The sequence below is a fragment of the Schistocerca gregaria genome, chromosome 11 (genome assembly GCF_023897955.1).
Source record: "Schistocerca gregaria isolate iqSchGreg1 chromosome 11, iqSchGreg1.2, whole genome shotgun sequence".
Classification (NCBI taxonomy): Eukaryota; Metazoa; Arthropoda; class Insecta; order Orthoptera; family Acrididae; genus Schistocerca; species Schistocerca gregaria.
Window position 1 is genome coordinate 121,505,700 of NC_064930.1, and position 17,940 is coordinate 121,523,639.

The 17,940-nt window shown below is 41.4% G+C and overlaps 1 protein-coding gene across 3 annotated transcripts in view; it reads right to left on the reverse strand.

Annotated features, from left to right (window-relative positions):
* The window catches only part of LOC126295273 (F-box/LRR-repeat protein 14-like), a 62,411-nt gene that overhangs the window by 13,834 nt on the left and 30,637 nt on the right, over positions 1–17,940 (reverse strand). For all 3 annotated transcript variants that reach the window (XM_049987700.1, XM_049987699.1, XM_049987701.1), the window contains exon 3: positions 6,157–6,801. In XM_049987700.1, coding sequence (XP_049843657.1) covers positions 6,157–6,801 — 645 coding nt within the window. The remainder of the gene's footprint in view (positions 1–6,156; positions 6,802–17,940) is intronic.

The following is a 17,940-nucleotide window of genomic DNA, read 5'->3' on the forward strand; positions in this document are numbered from 1 at the left end:
AGAAAAGAGAACGACCTGTACGAATATCAAGAGCTCAGATGGAAACCCAGGTCTAAGCAAAGAAGGGAAGGCAGAAAGGTGGAAGGAGTACACAGAGGGTCTATACAAGGGCGATGTACTTGTGGACAATATTATGGAAATGGAAGAGGACGTAGATGAAGATGAAATGGGAGATAAGATACTGTGTGAAGAGTTTGACAGAGCACTGAAAGACCTGAGTTGAAACAAGGCCCCGAGAGTAGACAACATTCCATTATTACTAACTGACAGCCTTGAGAGAGCCAGTGCTGAAAAAACTCTACCGTCTGGTGAGGAAGATGTATGAGACAGGCAAAATACCCTCAGACTTTAAGAAGAATATAATAATTCCAATCCCAAAGAAAGCAGGTGTTGACAGATGTGAAAATTACTGAACTACCAGTTTAATGAGTCACGGCTGCAAAATACTAACGTGAATTCTTTACAGACGAATGGAAAAACTAGTAGAAGCCGACCTTGGGGAAGATCAGTTTGGATTCCGTAGAAATATTGCAACACGTGAGGCAATATTGACCCTACGGCTTATCTTAGAAGCTAGATTAAGGAAAAGCAAACCTACGTTTCTAGCATTAGAGAAAGCTTTTGACAATATCGACTGGAATGCGCTTTTTCAAATTCAGAGGGTGGTAGGGGTAAATTACAGGGAGTGAAAGGCAATTTACAATTTATACAGAAACCAGATGGCAGTTGTAAGAGTCGAGGGACATGAAAGGGAAGCAGTGGTTGGGAAGGGTCGTAGCGACTATAATGAGGGAAAAGAGAGTGGACTGGAAAACCAGAAGACTTATAAACTCATTATATCTTAATCAAAAAGTTTCAGTTAAAGTGAGAGGCGGAAGTACAGACTGGATCAGACTAGGAAATGGAGTAAGACAAGGATGATGTTTATCACCTACTCTTTTCAACCTCTACTTGGAAAATATGACTTACCAGTGCTCATTAGATGACAAAGGAGTAGAAATTGGAGGAAGAAGAGTAGGGTGTTTGAGGTTTGCTGATGACATGGTCCTTCTAGCCACAGGGGAAAAAGAATTACAGGATTTGCTGGACACCATTGCAACTAACAGAAACAAATGTGGAATGAAAATTAACACAAATAAAACAAAAGTATTGGCACTAGGAGGAAATAAGGAAATAAAAATTATGCTGAATGGAGAAATACTAGAACAGGTGCAAAATTTTAAGTATCTTGGAAGCAGGATAGACACCAACTGGAAGTGCACCACAGAAATTAAAACAAGGATAGCAATGGCAAAAGAGGCGTTTTATAAGAAAAGGAGAATCTTCAACAGCGGTCTGGACAGAGTACTCAGGAAGAGACTCATAAAATGTCTTGTATGGAGTGTCCTTCTATTGGGTGCTGAAACATGGACTATGAGGAAAAAAGACAGAGAAAGGTTGGAGGCTTTTGAGATCTGCACATGGCGGAAGATGGAAAGAATAAGTTGGATGGACAGAGTAAAAAATGGAGAGGTACTGAGAGAAATTGGATTGGGCATACATTAAGATAGAATGATGGACTGATAAAAACAGTTTTAGAAGATTATGTAGAAGGGAAAAGGAAGCGAGGAAGGAAGAGATTCCAGATACTGGGTGACATGATGGACGGTACAACATACAGCAACCTTATGAAGGAAGCAATGGATCGCAGAAAATGGAGAGGCAACGGACCTGCTAATTTAGCAGATAACTGATGATGATGATGATGACTGAGCAAGCAGTAAAGGACACAAAAGAAAAAAATTGGAGAAGAAATAAAAACTTTGAGGTTCGCTGATGACATTGTAATTCTGTTAAGAGACAGCAAAGGACCTGGAAGAGCAGTTGAACGGAATGGACAGTGTCTTGAAAGGAGGGTATAACATAAACATCAACAAAAGCAAAACGAGGATAATGGAATGTAGTCGAATTAAGTCGGGTGATCGGGTGATGCTGAGGGAATTGGATTAGGAAATGAGACACTTAAATTAGTAAAGGAGTTTTGCTATTTGGGGAACAAAATAAACTGATGATGGTAGAAGTAGAGAGGATATAAAATGTAGACTGGCAATGGCAAGGAAAGCATTTCTGAAGAAGAGAAATTTGTTAACATCGAGTATAGATTTAAGTGTCAGGAAGTCGTTTCACAAAGTATTTGTATGGAGTGTAGCCAGGTATGGAAGTGAAACGTGGACGATAAATAGTTTGGACAAGAAGAGAATAGAAGCTTTTGAAATGTAGTGCTACAGAAGAATGCTGAAGGTTAGATGGTTAGATCACATAACTAATGAGGAGGTACTGAATAGAATGAGAGAGAATAGAAATTTGTGGCAGAAGTTGACTAAAAGAAGGGATCGGTTGGTAGGATATGTTCTGAGGCATCAAGGGATCACCAGGTTAGTATTGGAGGGTAGCGTGAATGGTAAAAATCGTAGAGGGAGACAAAGAGATGAATACACTATGCAGATCCTGAAGGATGTAGATTGCAGTAAGTACTGGGAGATGAAGAAGCTTGCACAGGATAGAGTAGCATGGAGAGCTGCATCAAGCCAGTCTCTGGACTGAAGACCACAACACATCTCTGGGATTTGTGAAGACGACTGCACAAAAACTACTGTGTGTCATGCACATGAAAATGAACACATCTGTAATGAGAAGATGTACCCCATTAGTTCCATCAGCTACCACAACATAGTACCACATGTATTACCAACAACAAATGAAGATGCCAATGTAATGGATACAGATCATGTAGAGTACACAATATTTCACAGTTCACTGCTCGGCAAAGATGACATTTTCAGAAGAGCAACAAGTTTTGTAGTTGAACAGTATTTTCCCAATCATTGATGATGATGTGTGTTTTAGGACACTCAACAACAAGGTTATCAGCGCCCGTTCCCAAAATAAATGTTGACGAGTGCAACCAAGATCTTTTAAACAAGGATCAATTCAGAGCCGATCTTTGCACGAATTGTAAATGCTCAAATTTCAAGATTGGACACAGCACATCAAAACAGGTAGACAAAACTAAAAATAAAATACCAGTACAAAACAGGTAAAAATAATTAACTGTGGCTGGGTGACCACTTACAAATAATGGGTGACCAAACCACTTTACAGCACATTAAGATCTCAATCCCAATATTTTGGGAAGAAGTCCAGGCATCACACAAAAACGTAAAACTCTAGCCACACTCGCCTCATTATTAGTTAATATAGAGGGCAGGTCTGGTGGGAAACTTAAAATCTTCCCTCAAACCCACATATAAAACACACTCAGTTAAAATAAGTTATATCGACAGCTGTGTCCCACATGTCTGACACATTAGTGGCTCCTCACTATGTAACAGGAAACCATGTGTCAATGGACAATGTCCTTTTCGAAGCCGTGTAAGATCTGCTTCCTCAGCTCGTCATGGGTGGAACGAGGTAAGCCACGGTCGGACAGTATCCTTCATCGCTCGCAACTTATTATCCCTCACTTTCAGCCACTGAGCCTCCCACCAACACATGATCTTCCGAGTCACGAATGATGTTATTGCCTGCAGAGGGACGTAACAGTGAGCAGGAGGTGGGATGAAGCAAGCCTCCTTGGCAGCCGCGTCTGCAAGTTCATTTCCAGGAATTCTTATGTGCCCTGGAACCCAGCAGAAAATTACATTCTTACCCTGCTTTTGCAAGAGCAGGAGTGCGTCCTGCACTTCTTGCACCATCTGATCTGCTGGGTAAATCTGTTCAAGAGCATGTAGAGCACTTTGGGAATCTGAGCAGATGATTAAATTCTTGCCATGATGTCGTCGCATATGCTGTAATGCTTTCAGAATGGCAAACAGTTCTGCACAGTAAACTGAGAACTGCCCTGGGAGCCCAGTCATTGACATGCATGTGTTATTGACAGATTTTCTGGTAAAAATCCATATGCCACTGTGGCGAACAATTCAACATTAACAAAATTAATCATCTATTTCTGTGACTGCAGATCAGTTACAGACAAGAAGAGAACTGGACGACCAGCCACTCTGAAAGATGCTAAATTGGCTGAGATGGAGGATGCATTCACATTCAAAATGTATGAAGACAGTATCTGCCCAGTCTCAGATACTGATGCTCAAAAAGAAGTTAAAACTTCATGAATGTTCATGGTGTACATGAATTGATGACACATGGTTGTTGTGTATCAATACATCATTAAACAGTTCACTTCATTTCTTCAGGCAGATGAACAGGATTGTCAGTTACTGCACAGCAGTGCCAGCTGTCACTTTTCTAATGAAACAACTCATATGTTAGGTGAAAATTTTGGTGATCGAATCATCTCCAACGGATTACGGACCCCACGTTCTCTTGATTTAACACCTCAAAGCTTCTTCCTGTGGAGGCTACCTTAAAGGATGGGTCTATATCAGTGGTTCCCAAGGGGTGGTCGACAGACCCCCAGGGGTCTGTGAGCTCTGCCGGAGGGGTCTGCAAGATGCTATTAGAATAAAAATTCTATTAGAATAAAAATTATTAAATATATTTCATATGACAACAGATTTTTTGTTATGGCCGCTTCCTGCATGAGGAGAGCTTTAGCGAACGCTAACTTCTGCGTCTAGTGTTTTCCTTAGAGCCAACTGACACTAGCACACTCTAGTGCAAAACTAGAATGTAATAGAGACAAATAGTTCTGCTGTATGCCGTTAGACAGCGTGCGCTGCCTCTTTGCAGCTGACAACTGAAAGTCACTTTACACAGAAACTCACATTTCAGATGATAATTGACCATTATGAATTTATTGCCAGTGCTTTCACAGACCGTGTTGTTTACATATTAGTTAAAAATGGACCGTTGATTAAAACGTGGCTCGTAAAAACGAAAAAAGGCCTACAGAAATAAAGGACTCAAAGGTCAGACTGAACTCATCTCATTAAGAACTGAAAATTAAAACTAACTGTGTACTGATGGAGTACTCTGTTGTAACTGCATTTTTTCAAATAAATAATACCTTGTATGAAATTAGTGTTTTCATATTTTTCACACGTCTACTCAATGCAATCTCAAGTGTAGTACACTTGAAAGACCAATACACTCAGTTTTAATTTTTTCCTGTCATTTTCAATTCATACTCAATTTTTATTTTTTTAAGGGGGTTCGTTATACTAAACACCCAGATTTGAAGACAAAGATTTTGAGCAATAATCAAAAATTTAACAACAACAATGATGGCTAAAGTGAAAAAGTTTTAAGTTCAATATTTTTTTCAAAAATGAATATGTACATATTTTTTCTAAGTACTAAAAATAGAAAACGTATAAAAAACTCTTAACTTGGCTTTTTTAGGTACTTGATACTGTGAAATGACAAGGTAACAATCGTGCTCGATGAGGAGGTCCTCGATAAAATTTTGTTGGGAACCCCTGGTCTATACAAAGAGACTGCACATATTGGCAGAATTGAAAAATCAACATGGCAATGAAGATTGACAACATCAGTGGTAATTTGCTCTGCAAAGAGGCTTCAAACACAGGAAAGTGGGTTTCTGCATGTGGTACTGAACAGGGAAACTAATTTCGAGTACATATAATAAAAATTTGTGTGAAGTTCTGAAATAATATACACAAATTACTTTATTTCTTTTTATGTCCACAACTTTTCAATCACCCAGTACAAGGCATACAGAAAAATGACATCGGCAGATAAAGTTTCTGTCCAAGTTTCAATTCATAATGCACACTGTGCAGAGCACACCACTAGGGAGCAGGTGTGTCGGTACATGTATACGAATCATCTGCTCTGCACGGCCACACCAAATAACTTTGCACCTACAGACAGGCAACTCAATGAACGCCTTTCCAAAGTGGGCTACTGCCGTTGCAACTCCCAGGGTAGCAGCAGGTGACATTTGCAGGTCACAAAATGGTTCCATCTTGAACACCTGCAATGTGAGTTAAAAACTTGGAGGCATAATGTATCTAATGATATATGTCTGTTTTCTGTACGTCTCGTACTTTGCACACAGCTGTCATCTGAAATCTGGGGGGTACTTACAAATAACCCTCTATATGAACATATGTCCACACACACTTTGTGACTTTTCCAAAATTTAGACAAACGCTCCTAAAAGGGACAGAAACAATACGTGGAAAGAGGTACCTGCAAAGATTCAGAGACCGGAGCTGCCCAAGGAACCCGAGAGTGCCGAAGGTGTCCCCGTCGAAGCTGTCACAGTCCGCGAGATCGAGAGTGCGGAGGCGCACCCAGGGACGGAGGAAGGAGAGGTCGCGCAGGCGCCGATTGCCCGCGAGGTTCGCTTCCTCCAGCGAGGCGAGCCGCCCCACCGCCCCGACCAGGCGCTCCCCCTCCAGGGCGCAGCCGTCCAGCACCAGCCTGCGCAGGGCGGGTCCCGCGGCGAGGCCGTCCAATCGCACGCCGTGACAGCGGGACAGCTCGAGCTCCTCGAGGCCGGCCGGGAGGAAGTCGACAGCGGGCAGTGTCGCGACGGAGCTGACGCGGAGGCGGCGGAGGTCGCCCAGGTCGGCCAGCCCCGCGAGGCCGCGCGCGCCCAGCCTCTCCGTCCACTGCAGGTGCAGGCGCTCCAGATGCGGGCAGCCGCGGCACGCCGCCAGCAGCGGACCGTCCATCTCGACGCCCCGACTGCTCGCGCCTTCCACTGTCAGTGAACGCAGCTCCGCCAGCAGTCCGGAACCCAGGAGCCGCGCCAAGGCGTCCGACAGTTCCGCGGACGGCCAGTCCGTCACGCCGTTGTCAACAGTCAGTGACCTCAGCTGTGGCGTACACCTTCCACACGTTAAAGGTGAACCGTTACGGCCCGGCTTTGACACGACACTGGTACACTTATTTTTGCAGAATGTCGAGTACAAGGGCATTTCGAAAAGTAAAGATACAATGGCTCGCAGTCCTTAAATAGAACATTTATTTAAAATTGTCATTTACATCTTATTAACTGGATTATTTGTTATTTTTTGACATAATCACCCCGTTATCCAAACATTTGTTAAGTCGGTGTGCAAGCTTTTGTATCCCACAGTCATAGAAGGTTGCCGCCTGTTGTCGGAACCACATTTCAACTTCGCCTTTGATCTCTTCGTCATCGTGGAATGATTTTCCACCAAGATGTGACTTCAGGTAACATAAGACGTGGAAGTCGGTGTGTGCAAGGTCAGGGATGTATGGCCGATGGTTCAATACATCCCATTTGAATTGTCTGAGTGGTGCTTTGGTAACGGGCACTGTGTGAGGCCGAGCGTTGTCACGAAGCAAGTGGACTCCACTTGTCAGTGTTCCCCTGCATTTGTTTTGAATTGCCCTTCGAAGAAGGTTCAAAGTTTGGCAATATGCATCAGCATTAATTGTCATTCCAGGAGGCATAAATTCCAACAGAAGAATGCCTTGTCTGTCCCAAAAAACAGAAGCCATGATTTTCTTCACTGCAATCGACGTTTTGCATTTCTTAGCTTTTGGTGAATTCGAATGGCGTCATTGCATCGATTGTTGGTTGGATTCAGGTTTACGGTGATAAATCCCCGTCTCGTCACCTGTCACAATGTGCTCGAGGAACTCATCACCTGCTTCAGCATAGTGTGTGAGGAATTCGAGTGCAAAGCTCATCCTTTTCTGTTTGTGTTACTTCGTTAAGAGTTTTGGAACCCAGCACACACACAATTTCCTGTACCCTAACTCGACAGTCACAATGTCATAAAGAGTTGTCATTGACATGTCCGGTTTGATCTGATACAATTCTTTCAATGTGAGACATCTATTCACACGAATTGCTTCCTCTGTTCTCCGAAGAAGGGCATCAGAGATCACAGATGGCTGACCTGTTCTTTGTTTGTCATGAACATCGGTCCTACGTTTGGAGAAATGATGACACTATTTTGTTACATTTTGTCAATTCATAATGTTCCAATAAACAGTAACAATTTGTTTGTGAATATCCACTGGTCGCTGACCTTTTGCATGAAGGAAATGTATGACGGAGCACACTTCGCATTTGGCGGGATTCTGAAGCCATTTAAAACATGACCTACTACAACCAGAAGCAACGTTCAACTGCCGAACGACCGCGAGGAGAAAGCTAACAGTTCAAGGTTAACACCAGTGTTGCCAACTTGCTCGCCAAAACTCTTGTGTTCCTCTGGTGTACGGTGTATCTTTACTTTCCGAAATAACCTTGTAATAAGCTCAGATTCATGTAGGAGTATGTGAGATTAGATTAGATCAAGTTTACACTCTATGCACCCAAAAATGAAGGAATTCTTGTTGTGGAACACGTCAGAAAGTATATCACAAAAAACAAAGGACATCTGAATATAACAGTCACTTCCCTGATCACCTCTCCGGAGAGTGTCAAGATACATGAATACGTTACAATACACTGGAATCACTAATATTTATAGAATTAATACACTGTCAGTATGAAATCTAGTTATGCACTATTAATAAATTTATCATACACAAAATAGCTAATGTTGACTGTTGTGGCCAAGCACTGACAAAACTGAAATCTAGCAGACATTTTTACTTAAGGTGCTCTAACAATCCCTGTTTTCATTTATAGAGTAGCAGGTGTTCTCTACCAAAACGTCTTTCAAACTCCGTTTAAGCTGTGCCTTATATGGAGCTAAGTTTTTAATGGTTGTTGGTAGTTTATTGAAAATTTGTGTTCCTGAGTATTGGATCCATTTTTGGAACAAGGTAAGTAATTTTAGGACTTTATATAGATTGTTCTTATTCCTAGTGTTGATACCATGTATTGAGCTATTGGTTGGAAATGGGCACATATTATTTGCAACTAATTTCATCAAGGAACAAAGATACTGACAAGCAGTGGTTAGAATACCCCGTTCCTTGAATTTGTTGAATTTACACCACAAACAAGACTTATAATACGTTTTTGCACTTCAAAAACTTTTGCTCAGTTTGATGAGTTACCCCAAAAATATGATCCCATGTGACATAATAGAATGAAAGTAAGCACTCATTACAGTGTATCAAGTATTACACTATAATATATTTCTGATTGTGCTTATTTCTTTCACATTTATCACCTGTTATCCAACACTAACTGAAATTTGTAGGACATGATATTATCAGGTAAGAGACAGATAGTGATCTGCATTACTTACTAGAAATTTTAATTGTTCAATCACAATATATTGTCATAACAACTACATGATAACAGGTTTCGATTGACTAGCGACCATCTCTAATGATGCTTACACTTTAATTGTTACCAAAGTACAGTACGGACCACAGCAACTTCATCACTAAGTGTAACTTGCCAATATGCATAGGTCCATGCTTAATAATCTTTAACATATTTTACATGTTATTTGGTTATAACACTAGCTGTGATTAACGCCATAGTTTGATAGCTATTACAACTTAAGCATATGTTGCTATTAGCGTTTTAATACTTCCACAAAAATGTATGTTGTTTAAATATTTTAGGACGTTTTGACATTAACTGAAAGGCAATTTTTCTGCCTCTTTCTTTAGATCTGGTGACGGGTGCTATTTAATTGGTACCATGTTTGGGGAAACTGAATGTGCTCTGTGTATCAAAGTTGGATACACTATTTCATTTCCAGGATTACAAAACTTGATAATCTGAAATTTTGTGTATACACACTCCATTGCAACAAAAATTTGCAGTCTAGAAAGATGACAATTCAGTTATGTAATCCAGCTTTTGCATCAAAATGGAAAACAGTCAAATAAAATTTCTAGAAAGAAATTGAGACCAGTTTTTAAAATTGCTCATAGGTCAATACTTGCACATTTCAAAACCACTGTTTAACATTCATACCTTAAGAACTTTTGTGAAAGAAATTGTATTAGAAAACAAATGGTGTAAAACATTTTCCTCCTTATTCAAAGGATAGCACTTTGTAATGTTCTGCAAAATTATATTCATTTGATCACAAACCAGCTTCCTGCTTCTTAGGCCATCTTCAGATGACAATTGAAGGTCACAAACACAGATAAACATGATATTATCTGTACTTACTTACTTACTTACTTCCCGTGTCCAGAACTAGACTTCAGACTTCCAAAAATCAGCAGGCAATATGGCCTTGTCATTTGCCTCCCACAAGTCATTCATTGTGCAGGGCTGGTCTAAATATGGACAGATAAGCAGGTGTTGAGGATCCTGGACAGAACCACACAGACAGAGTGTGTTCTCATTCTCTTTTAGGAAACCCCATTGCTGCAGGTTTGTCTTACACTTTGGCACTTCTACCCTCATACAGTTTAGGGTTTTCCAGACTGTGTATGGTAGGTCTCCACCAGGCGCCAGTTCTTCTTTTACATCTTTATGGGGGTTTCTCAGGTCGATTTCCCACCTTTTCAAACGATTCTCTGCAGCCGACCCTTCCAGGGCTTGGGTACGTGACAGGAAACTCTTCCTCGAACAAAGCCCTCGGTCAGCAGGCTGGTGTCCATATAAGAAGATACAAAAATGACAGTGTGTTTACATAGGAGAACATTACTTTTTGTCACACAGAAATAATTACATTACCTAAAAAGGAGGAATGGGTAGAAAGTAAAGTTTTTATGTGGAGTTACATTTAACAACAGATGAGAAACAAGTTGAATATACAGTTTGACTTTAGTATTTGTAATGAAAACTTAATTTAACAAAGGGGAAAACAGGAACTGAGTGTGAACCTTTAATACTAGGTTGGTATTCTGTGTTATGTGTTATGTGTTTGCTGATTTTCAATATTTCTAGTAAAGCCATTTTTATGCTTTTTTTTAAAAAAAGGAACTTAAAACTTCACATTCTGCCTCATATGCACGGTTTACAGCTAAAATATGATCACAAAGGTTGAATCATTTGTTCCCAGTTTCCAGCTTCTCTCATGTTCACATAACCTAATTGCCACAGCTGCCCCTGACTGACCAATAGACACTTTTATACACTGCTTGCAAGAGATTTTATATACACTACTCCATGCCAATGGTTTTAAAGAGTCATACTGTAAATTCAGCTATTTCTCATGTTTTGTTAAATGTGACTTCACACGAAAACTTTGTTCATATCCCTTTTTTAATTAAGGTAATTATTTTTAAGTGAGCAAAAACAGTGTAATGTTCTCCTATGTAAACACTTTGTCATTTTTGTATCTTCTAAAAAATAAAATCTGCCTAAGTCGCACATCATGTTTGTCTGCATTTGCGACATTCAGCTGTCACCTGAAGATGGCTTGAGAAGCCGAAAGCTGGTTCGCAGCCAAATAAACATAATTTTTCAGAACATTAGGAAGTGTTTTCTTTTCAAGCATCATCATCATGTTCTCCAAGCACCAATGAAAGACTCAGTTAATTTTTCTCATTATTGTTACACTTAAAGTTTACATTAATATATAATTTTCCCACTATAATTTTACAATACTATTAATAGCAGTAATGAACTTCTGAATGGGCTGTTACATTTTTATATACAGGCCAGTGCAATGACAAGTGAGTGCAATCAGTTCTTTTTATTGTTGTTCAGGTTAGAGTTGTCTGCTCTGTTGTTGTAAAAGATTGATACAAAAAAATGTACAGATTATTTAACAAGCCTCAAATTATGTGTATGAATACATGTTTGAAGACAGCACATTGCAATACCACGTGAGCTAAAAAATCAGTGTTTTGTTCTACAGTTTAAAAAAGTGACATTATTCTCTCACTTAAAAAAAAGCATTTGGCCAGCTTCCTCAAATAAGTCTTTCAATTCAACATACTCCCCTTCTTGTAATGTAAAGTATATAATATGATTACTTTGGTTAATCTGCACCATGGTGCATGACTGGAGACAGACTGAATTATATCTGAAGTGCTTGCCATTACAAGTGAATGTCAAATTGGCTTGAAGTCCATGTAGTACATGCTATTATTTGCATTCCAGCACAACTGCATACGTTATGTAAGAATAATGGCATCCACAGGATATCCAATGAAGAAAACCAAGATTTAAAAATTGAATATCTTGAAAACTAAGACTGACATACAACTGCAACTAACATACATTTATTGCAAAAGCTATATAAATTTTACACAGAAGTTTCGAAATAGATGCTAACAGATGGTGATGCATGTCTCAATGCAAATACACTACTGGCCGTTAAAATTGCTACATCAAGAAGAAATGCAGATGCTAACATGCAATTTGGGTGCATAGATCCTGAGAAATCAGTACCCAGAACAACCACCTCTGGCCATAATAACGGCCTTGATACGCTTGGGCATTGAGTCAAACAGATCTCGGACAGTGTGTACAGGTACAGCTGCCCATGCAGCTTCAACACGATACCACAGTTCATCAAGAGTAGTGCCTGGCATATTGTGACGAGCCAGTTGCTCGGCCACCATCCACTAGCCATTTTCAATTGGTGAGAGATCTGGAGAATGTGCTGGTCAGGGCAGCAGTTGAACATTTTCTGTATCCAGAAAGGCCCGTACAGGACCTGCAACATGCAGTCGTGCATTATCCTGCTGAAATGTAGGGTTTCGCAGGGATCGAATGAAGGGTAGAGCCACGGGTTATAACACATCTGAAATGTAAGTTCCACTGTTCCAAGTGCCGTCAATGCGGACAAGAGGTGACCAAGATGTGTAACCAAAGGCACCCCATACCATCACGCCGCATGATACGCCAGTACGATGATGACGAATACACACTTCCAATGTATGTTCCCCACGATGTCGCCAAACACGGATGCTACCATCACGATGCTGTAAACAGAATCTGGATTCGTCCGAGAAAATGACATTTTGCCATTCGTGCACCCAGGTTTGTCGCCGAGTACACCATTGCAGGCACTCCTGTCTGTGATGCAGCATCGAGGGTAACCGCAGTCATGGTCTCTGAGCTGATAGTCCATGCTGCTGCAAACGTCGTCAAACTGTTTGTCCAGATGATAGTTGTCTTGCAAACGTCCCCATCTGTTGACTCAGGAATCGAGACGTGGCTGCATGATCCGTTACATCCGTGCGGATAAGATGCCTGTAATCTCGACTGCTAGTGATATGAGGTCATTGGGATCCAGCAGGGTGTTCCGTACCACCCTCCTTAACCCAGCGATTCCATATTCTGCCAACAGTCATTGGATCTCAACCAACAGGGGCAGCAATGTCACGATACGATAATCCGCAATCCTGACCTTTATCAAAGTCAGAAACGTGATGGTACGCATTTCTTCTCCATACACGAGGCATCAAAATGTTTTACCAGGTAGTGCTGGTCAACTGCTGTTTGTTTATGAGAAATCGGTTGGAAACTTTCCTCATGTCAGCACGTTGTAGGTGTCGCCACCAGCACCAACCTTATGTGAATGCTCTGAAAAGCTAATCATTTGCATATCACAGCATATTCTTCCTGTTGATTACATTTCATGTCTGTAGCAAGTCATCTTTATGGTGTAGCAATTTTAAAGGCCAGTAGTGTAGATTCAGAAACCACAAAGCCTGACTGAAGCTCAACCATTGTGACGGGACGATTCTGGTAGACGGAGCCATCCCATGTGCCCCACAAAATGAGTACGATCAGGCAAATGAGGATGCCAATTCATCAGTGCACCAATAAATTTCCAAGAGACCAATGTAACAACACTCTTCCTGAAGTGTTCATCAAGAAAGCGAAACACTTGTCTGCTCCCATAGTGCATGAAGAACTCTGTGCCTGGGTAATCCTCCAATGTAGCCAAAATTGCAATGTAATGGTCACTAGTGATTCTTTCTCACACGAAAAAAGGTTAAGTAATGCTTCTGCAGCACAAATTTTTCACACACACGGGATTTTCAAAACCTCAAAATTGCCAGTTCTGTTTATTCACCACTCAGTTCAAGTGGAAATGTGCTTCATCTGCAAACCAGATGCAGCCAGCATCAAATCCTCCATTATCCATCAGTGTGAGATTCTGTTTCGCTAAGTCAGACCTCTGTCCCACAGCTCGTACAGGTATGGAATGGTGGCTTTGCATTCTGAATGGAAACACATGTAAGTTCTGTCTGAGTATTTTCTGCATTCTGAAACACTTCAAACTAGAGTCTGTTGCAATTCATCTGATGGATTTCCTCAGATTTCACCAAATAACTCCAGAAACCTTAGTACCGTTTTCAAACGTAATTTTTAGTTTGCCTCACATCAACATTCCCTGAGTAAGCGAAGGAACTTGGCCCCCCTTCTTGCAACAGTGTACCGTAGGTCTCTAAAAGAGTGTAGCGTTCCAACAGATTGGAAAAGGGCACAGGTCATCCCCATTTTCAAGAAAAGATGTTGAACATACGTGCAGAACTATAGACCTATATCTCTAACGTCACTCAGTTGTAGAATTTTGGAACACGTATTACGTTCGAGTATAATAACTTTTCTGGAGACTAGAAATCTACTCTGTAGCAATCAGCATGGGTTTAGAAAAAGACGGTCGTGTGAAACCCAGCTCGCGCTATTCGTCCACGAGACTCGGAGGGCCACAGACACAGGTTCACAGGTAGATGCCGTGTTTCTTGACTTCCACGAGGCGTTCGGTACAGTTCCCCACAGTCATTTAATGAACAAAGTAACATCATATGGACTATCAGACCAATTGTGCGATTGGATTGAAGAGTTCCTAGATAACAGAACGCAGCATGTCATTCTCAATGGAGAGAAGTCTTCCGAAGTAAGAGTGATTTCAGGTGCACCGCAGAGGAGTGTCGTAGGACCATTGCTATTCACCATATACATAAATGATCTTGTGAATGACATCGGAAGCTCACAGGCTTTTTGTGGATGATGTTGTAGTATATCGAGAGGCTGTAACAAAAGAAAATTGTACTGAAATGCTAGAGGATCTGCAATGAATTGACACATGGTGCAAGGAATGGTAATTGAATCTCAATATAGACAAGTGTAATGTGCTGCAAATACATAGAAAGTAAGATCCTTTATCATTTATCTACAGTATAGCAGGTCAGCAACTGGAAGCAGTTAATTCTGTGAATTATCTGGGAGTAGGTACTAGGAGTGATTTAAAATGGAATGATCATATAAAGTTGATCGTCGGTAAAGTGGATGCCAGACTGAGATTCATTGGAAGAATCCTAAGGAAATGCAATCCAAAAACAAAGAAAGTAGGTTACAGTACACTTTTTCGCCCACTGCTTAAATATTGCTCACCAGTGTGGGATCCATACCAGATAGGGTTGATAGAAGAGAGAGACAGAGAGAAGATCCAATGGAGAGCAGCGCGCTTCGTTACAGGATCATTTAGTAATCGCGAAAGCGTTACGGAGATGACAGATAAACTCCAGTGGAAGACTCTGAAGGAGAAATGCTCAGTAGCTAGGTACGGGCTTTTGTTGAAGTTTCGAGAACATACCTTCACCGAGGAGTCGAGCAGTATATTGCTGCCTCCTACGAATATCTCGCGAAGAGAGCAAGAGGATAAAATCAGAGAGATTAGAGCGTACACAGAGGCATACCGGGAATCTTTCTTTCCACAAACAATACGAGACTGGAATAGAAGGGAGAACCGATAGTGGTACTCAAAGTACCCTCCGCCACACACCGTCAGGTGGCTTGCGGAGTATAGATGTAGATGTAGATGTATCATCAGCAGCACTGCTCGTCCACTGGAATTTGGCGAAGAGCTTGCGAATAATTTTTGCGTCGGGTTCTTTTGAACTGCACCTTGTTAGTCTAGGACTGTGTTCTAACCTATAGTCTTCCAGAAGCACCATGTTGATCAATGGAATACAGGATCTCAACTCCTCCTTTTGGTTCGCTAACCTCCTTTCAGATTTCAATGACGGAACTGATTGCTCTGATCCGCGGCACACTATTTACAGGCACTATGTATTGCAATCATAGTGCCGTCTGTTAGGGGGTTTCCAAACTATTTCTCAACTTCTGTACAAATTCTTTATAAAATTTTTATTGCTTTCACAGTAAACATACCATTTGTGGCAGTTGTCTACCAATCTAAGTCTATGAGATACTTAATTTTGAAATGAGGTACTCATTTACTGGACTCCGTCATTCTGCATGTAAAGAAAGATTACAGAGCAGGTTGCTCATTTCAGTGTTTTGTTTCTGAGAAGATCGTCTTATGCCTCGCATACAAAGAAGTAGCATCTATTGTAACACGAGTCAGTCTGCGAGCTTTGAAACTGGCCTTTTCCATGAGCAGCCAAGGAGGCAGGACCGCCATTTGCAGTGCCTCACACTTCACAAACCACTATGCCGTCACCACGCAGCTTCTGCTAATCCGCCTACCGCGACCTTGCTGGACACTGCCTGCCTCACGTCCTCGAATGTCGTCGGGCACTGCTGTTGCACACCACAGACCTGTGCCTCATTGGACTGGGCAGTTACAACCTCTAAGAGACAATCCCTCTTTGGTCGTTAAACCGAGCATCTTCTAACTGGTGGATACAATGGAATTTTAATTCTAGTTGTCTAGAAGTGATTTTATTTTCCTAGTACTAAGGCTTCGTGTTGACTGACTAAGTAAACTGTTGTTCTTCACTACCACTGGCACATCAATCAGTGATTCCCCGTTGTTGTCACAGACGTACGAGGTATGTTCAAAAAGTTCCAAAACATTCATAATTTCATGTTCAAATGGCTCTGAGCTCTATGGGACTTAACACCTGAGGTCATCAGTCCCCTAGAACTTAGAACTACTTAGACCTAACTAACCTAAGGACATCACACACATCCATGCCCGAGGCAGGATTCGAACCTGTGGCCGTAGTGGTCGCGTGGCTCCGGACTGTAGTGGCTAGAACCGCTCGGCCACACCTGCCGGCCATAATTTCACGCCAATGGTGTGTTGGAGTGAAATGCATTTGGCATTGCTGCACCTGTCTGTGTTTAATGTGCAACTGCCGGAAGTTTCATTATTGTATATCTATTAGTTATGGTTCAGTGCTGTGTCGAGGAGGACGTAGTGTCGTATAGTTTGCAGATTTCGAGATGGCAGAGTTAAAGAAGCAATGTGTCTGCATTACATTTTGTGTAAAACTCAAGAAAATATTTACAGAGACACACCAAATGATGCAGGAGCCCTATGGTGATGAGTGATTAAGCCATACTCGATGTTACAAATAGTTCACACTGTTAAAAAATGGCCAAACAGAAGTTATGCATGGAGCAGCGTGGGCAAGAGCCGATTTTTGGAAGGTGCCATGGCTCACGGAGGGCAGCCCTCCGGGGCTATTGATATGCACATATAGAAGACAACTCTTGTTCAGGATTCTCTTCAATATCCACTGGTGACATTCATCTCAGGAACATCATCAAAATTGTGATTGCCAATCAAAGACAGACTGTCTAAGAGATTGCAGAAGAATGTAACATTTCAGTTGGGTCATGTCATGAAATCCAGACACAGCATCTCGGAATGCAGCGTATAGTCGCCACAGATCATGACTCGAGACCAGAAAGACAGTCACCTCACCATTCCCCTCTGCAGTCATCCTCTGTAGTCTCCAGACTTGGCCCCTGCGGACTTTCTTATAATTCCAAAGTTGAAAACCCTGTTGAAAGGACAATGTAGAGAACACCATTGAAAGGGCAATGACAGATGAGATAAAAGAAGATTCGCAGGTGGCACTTCATACGATCCAGCAAGAGACATACCAAGACCGCTTCCAAAGTGGAAATGGCATTGGGAGTAGTGTGTCAACTGTGGAGGATTTCAGAGGAGACCATGTATAATAAGTAAAAGATAAAAAAATCAAACAACTGAAAATCCATGATGGAATGTAACAACATTATGAAAAGGAAAGTTGCCGTTTAACTTATAGCGGACATGCTGAGTCACTGGTTGGCACAACAAAAAGACTGTCACAAATAAAGCTTTTCGCTCGTGAGACCTTTGTCAGAAATACACACCCACCCACCCACACACACACACACACACACACACACACACACAC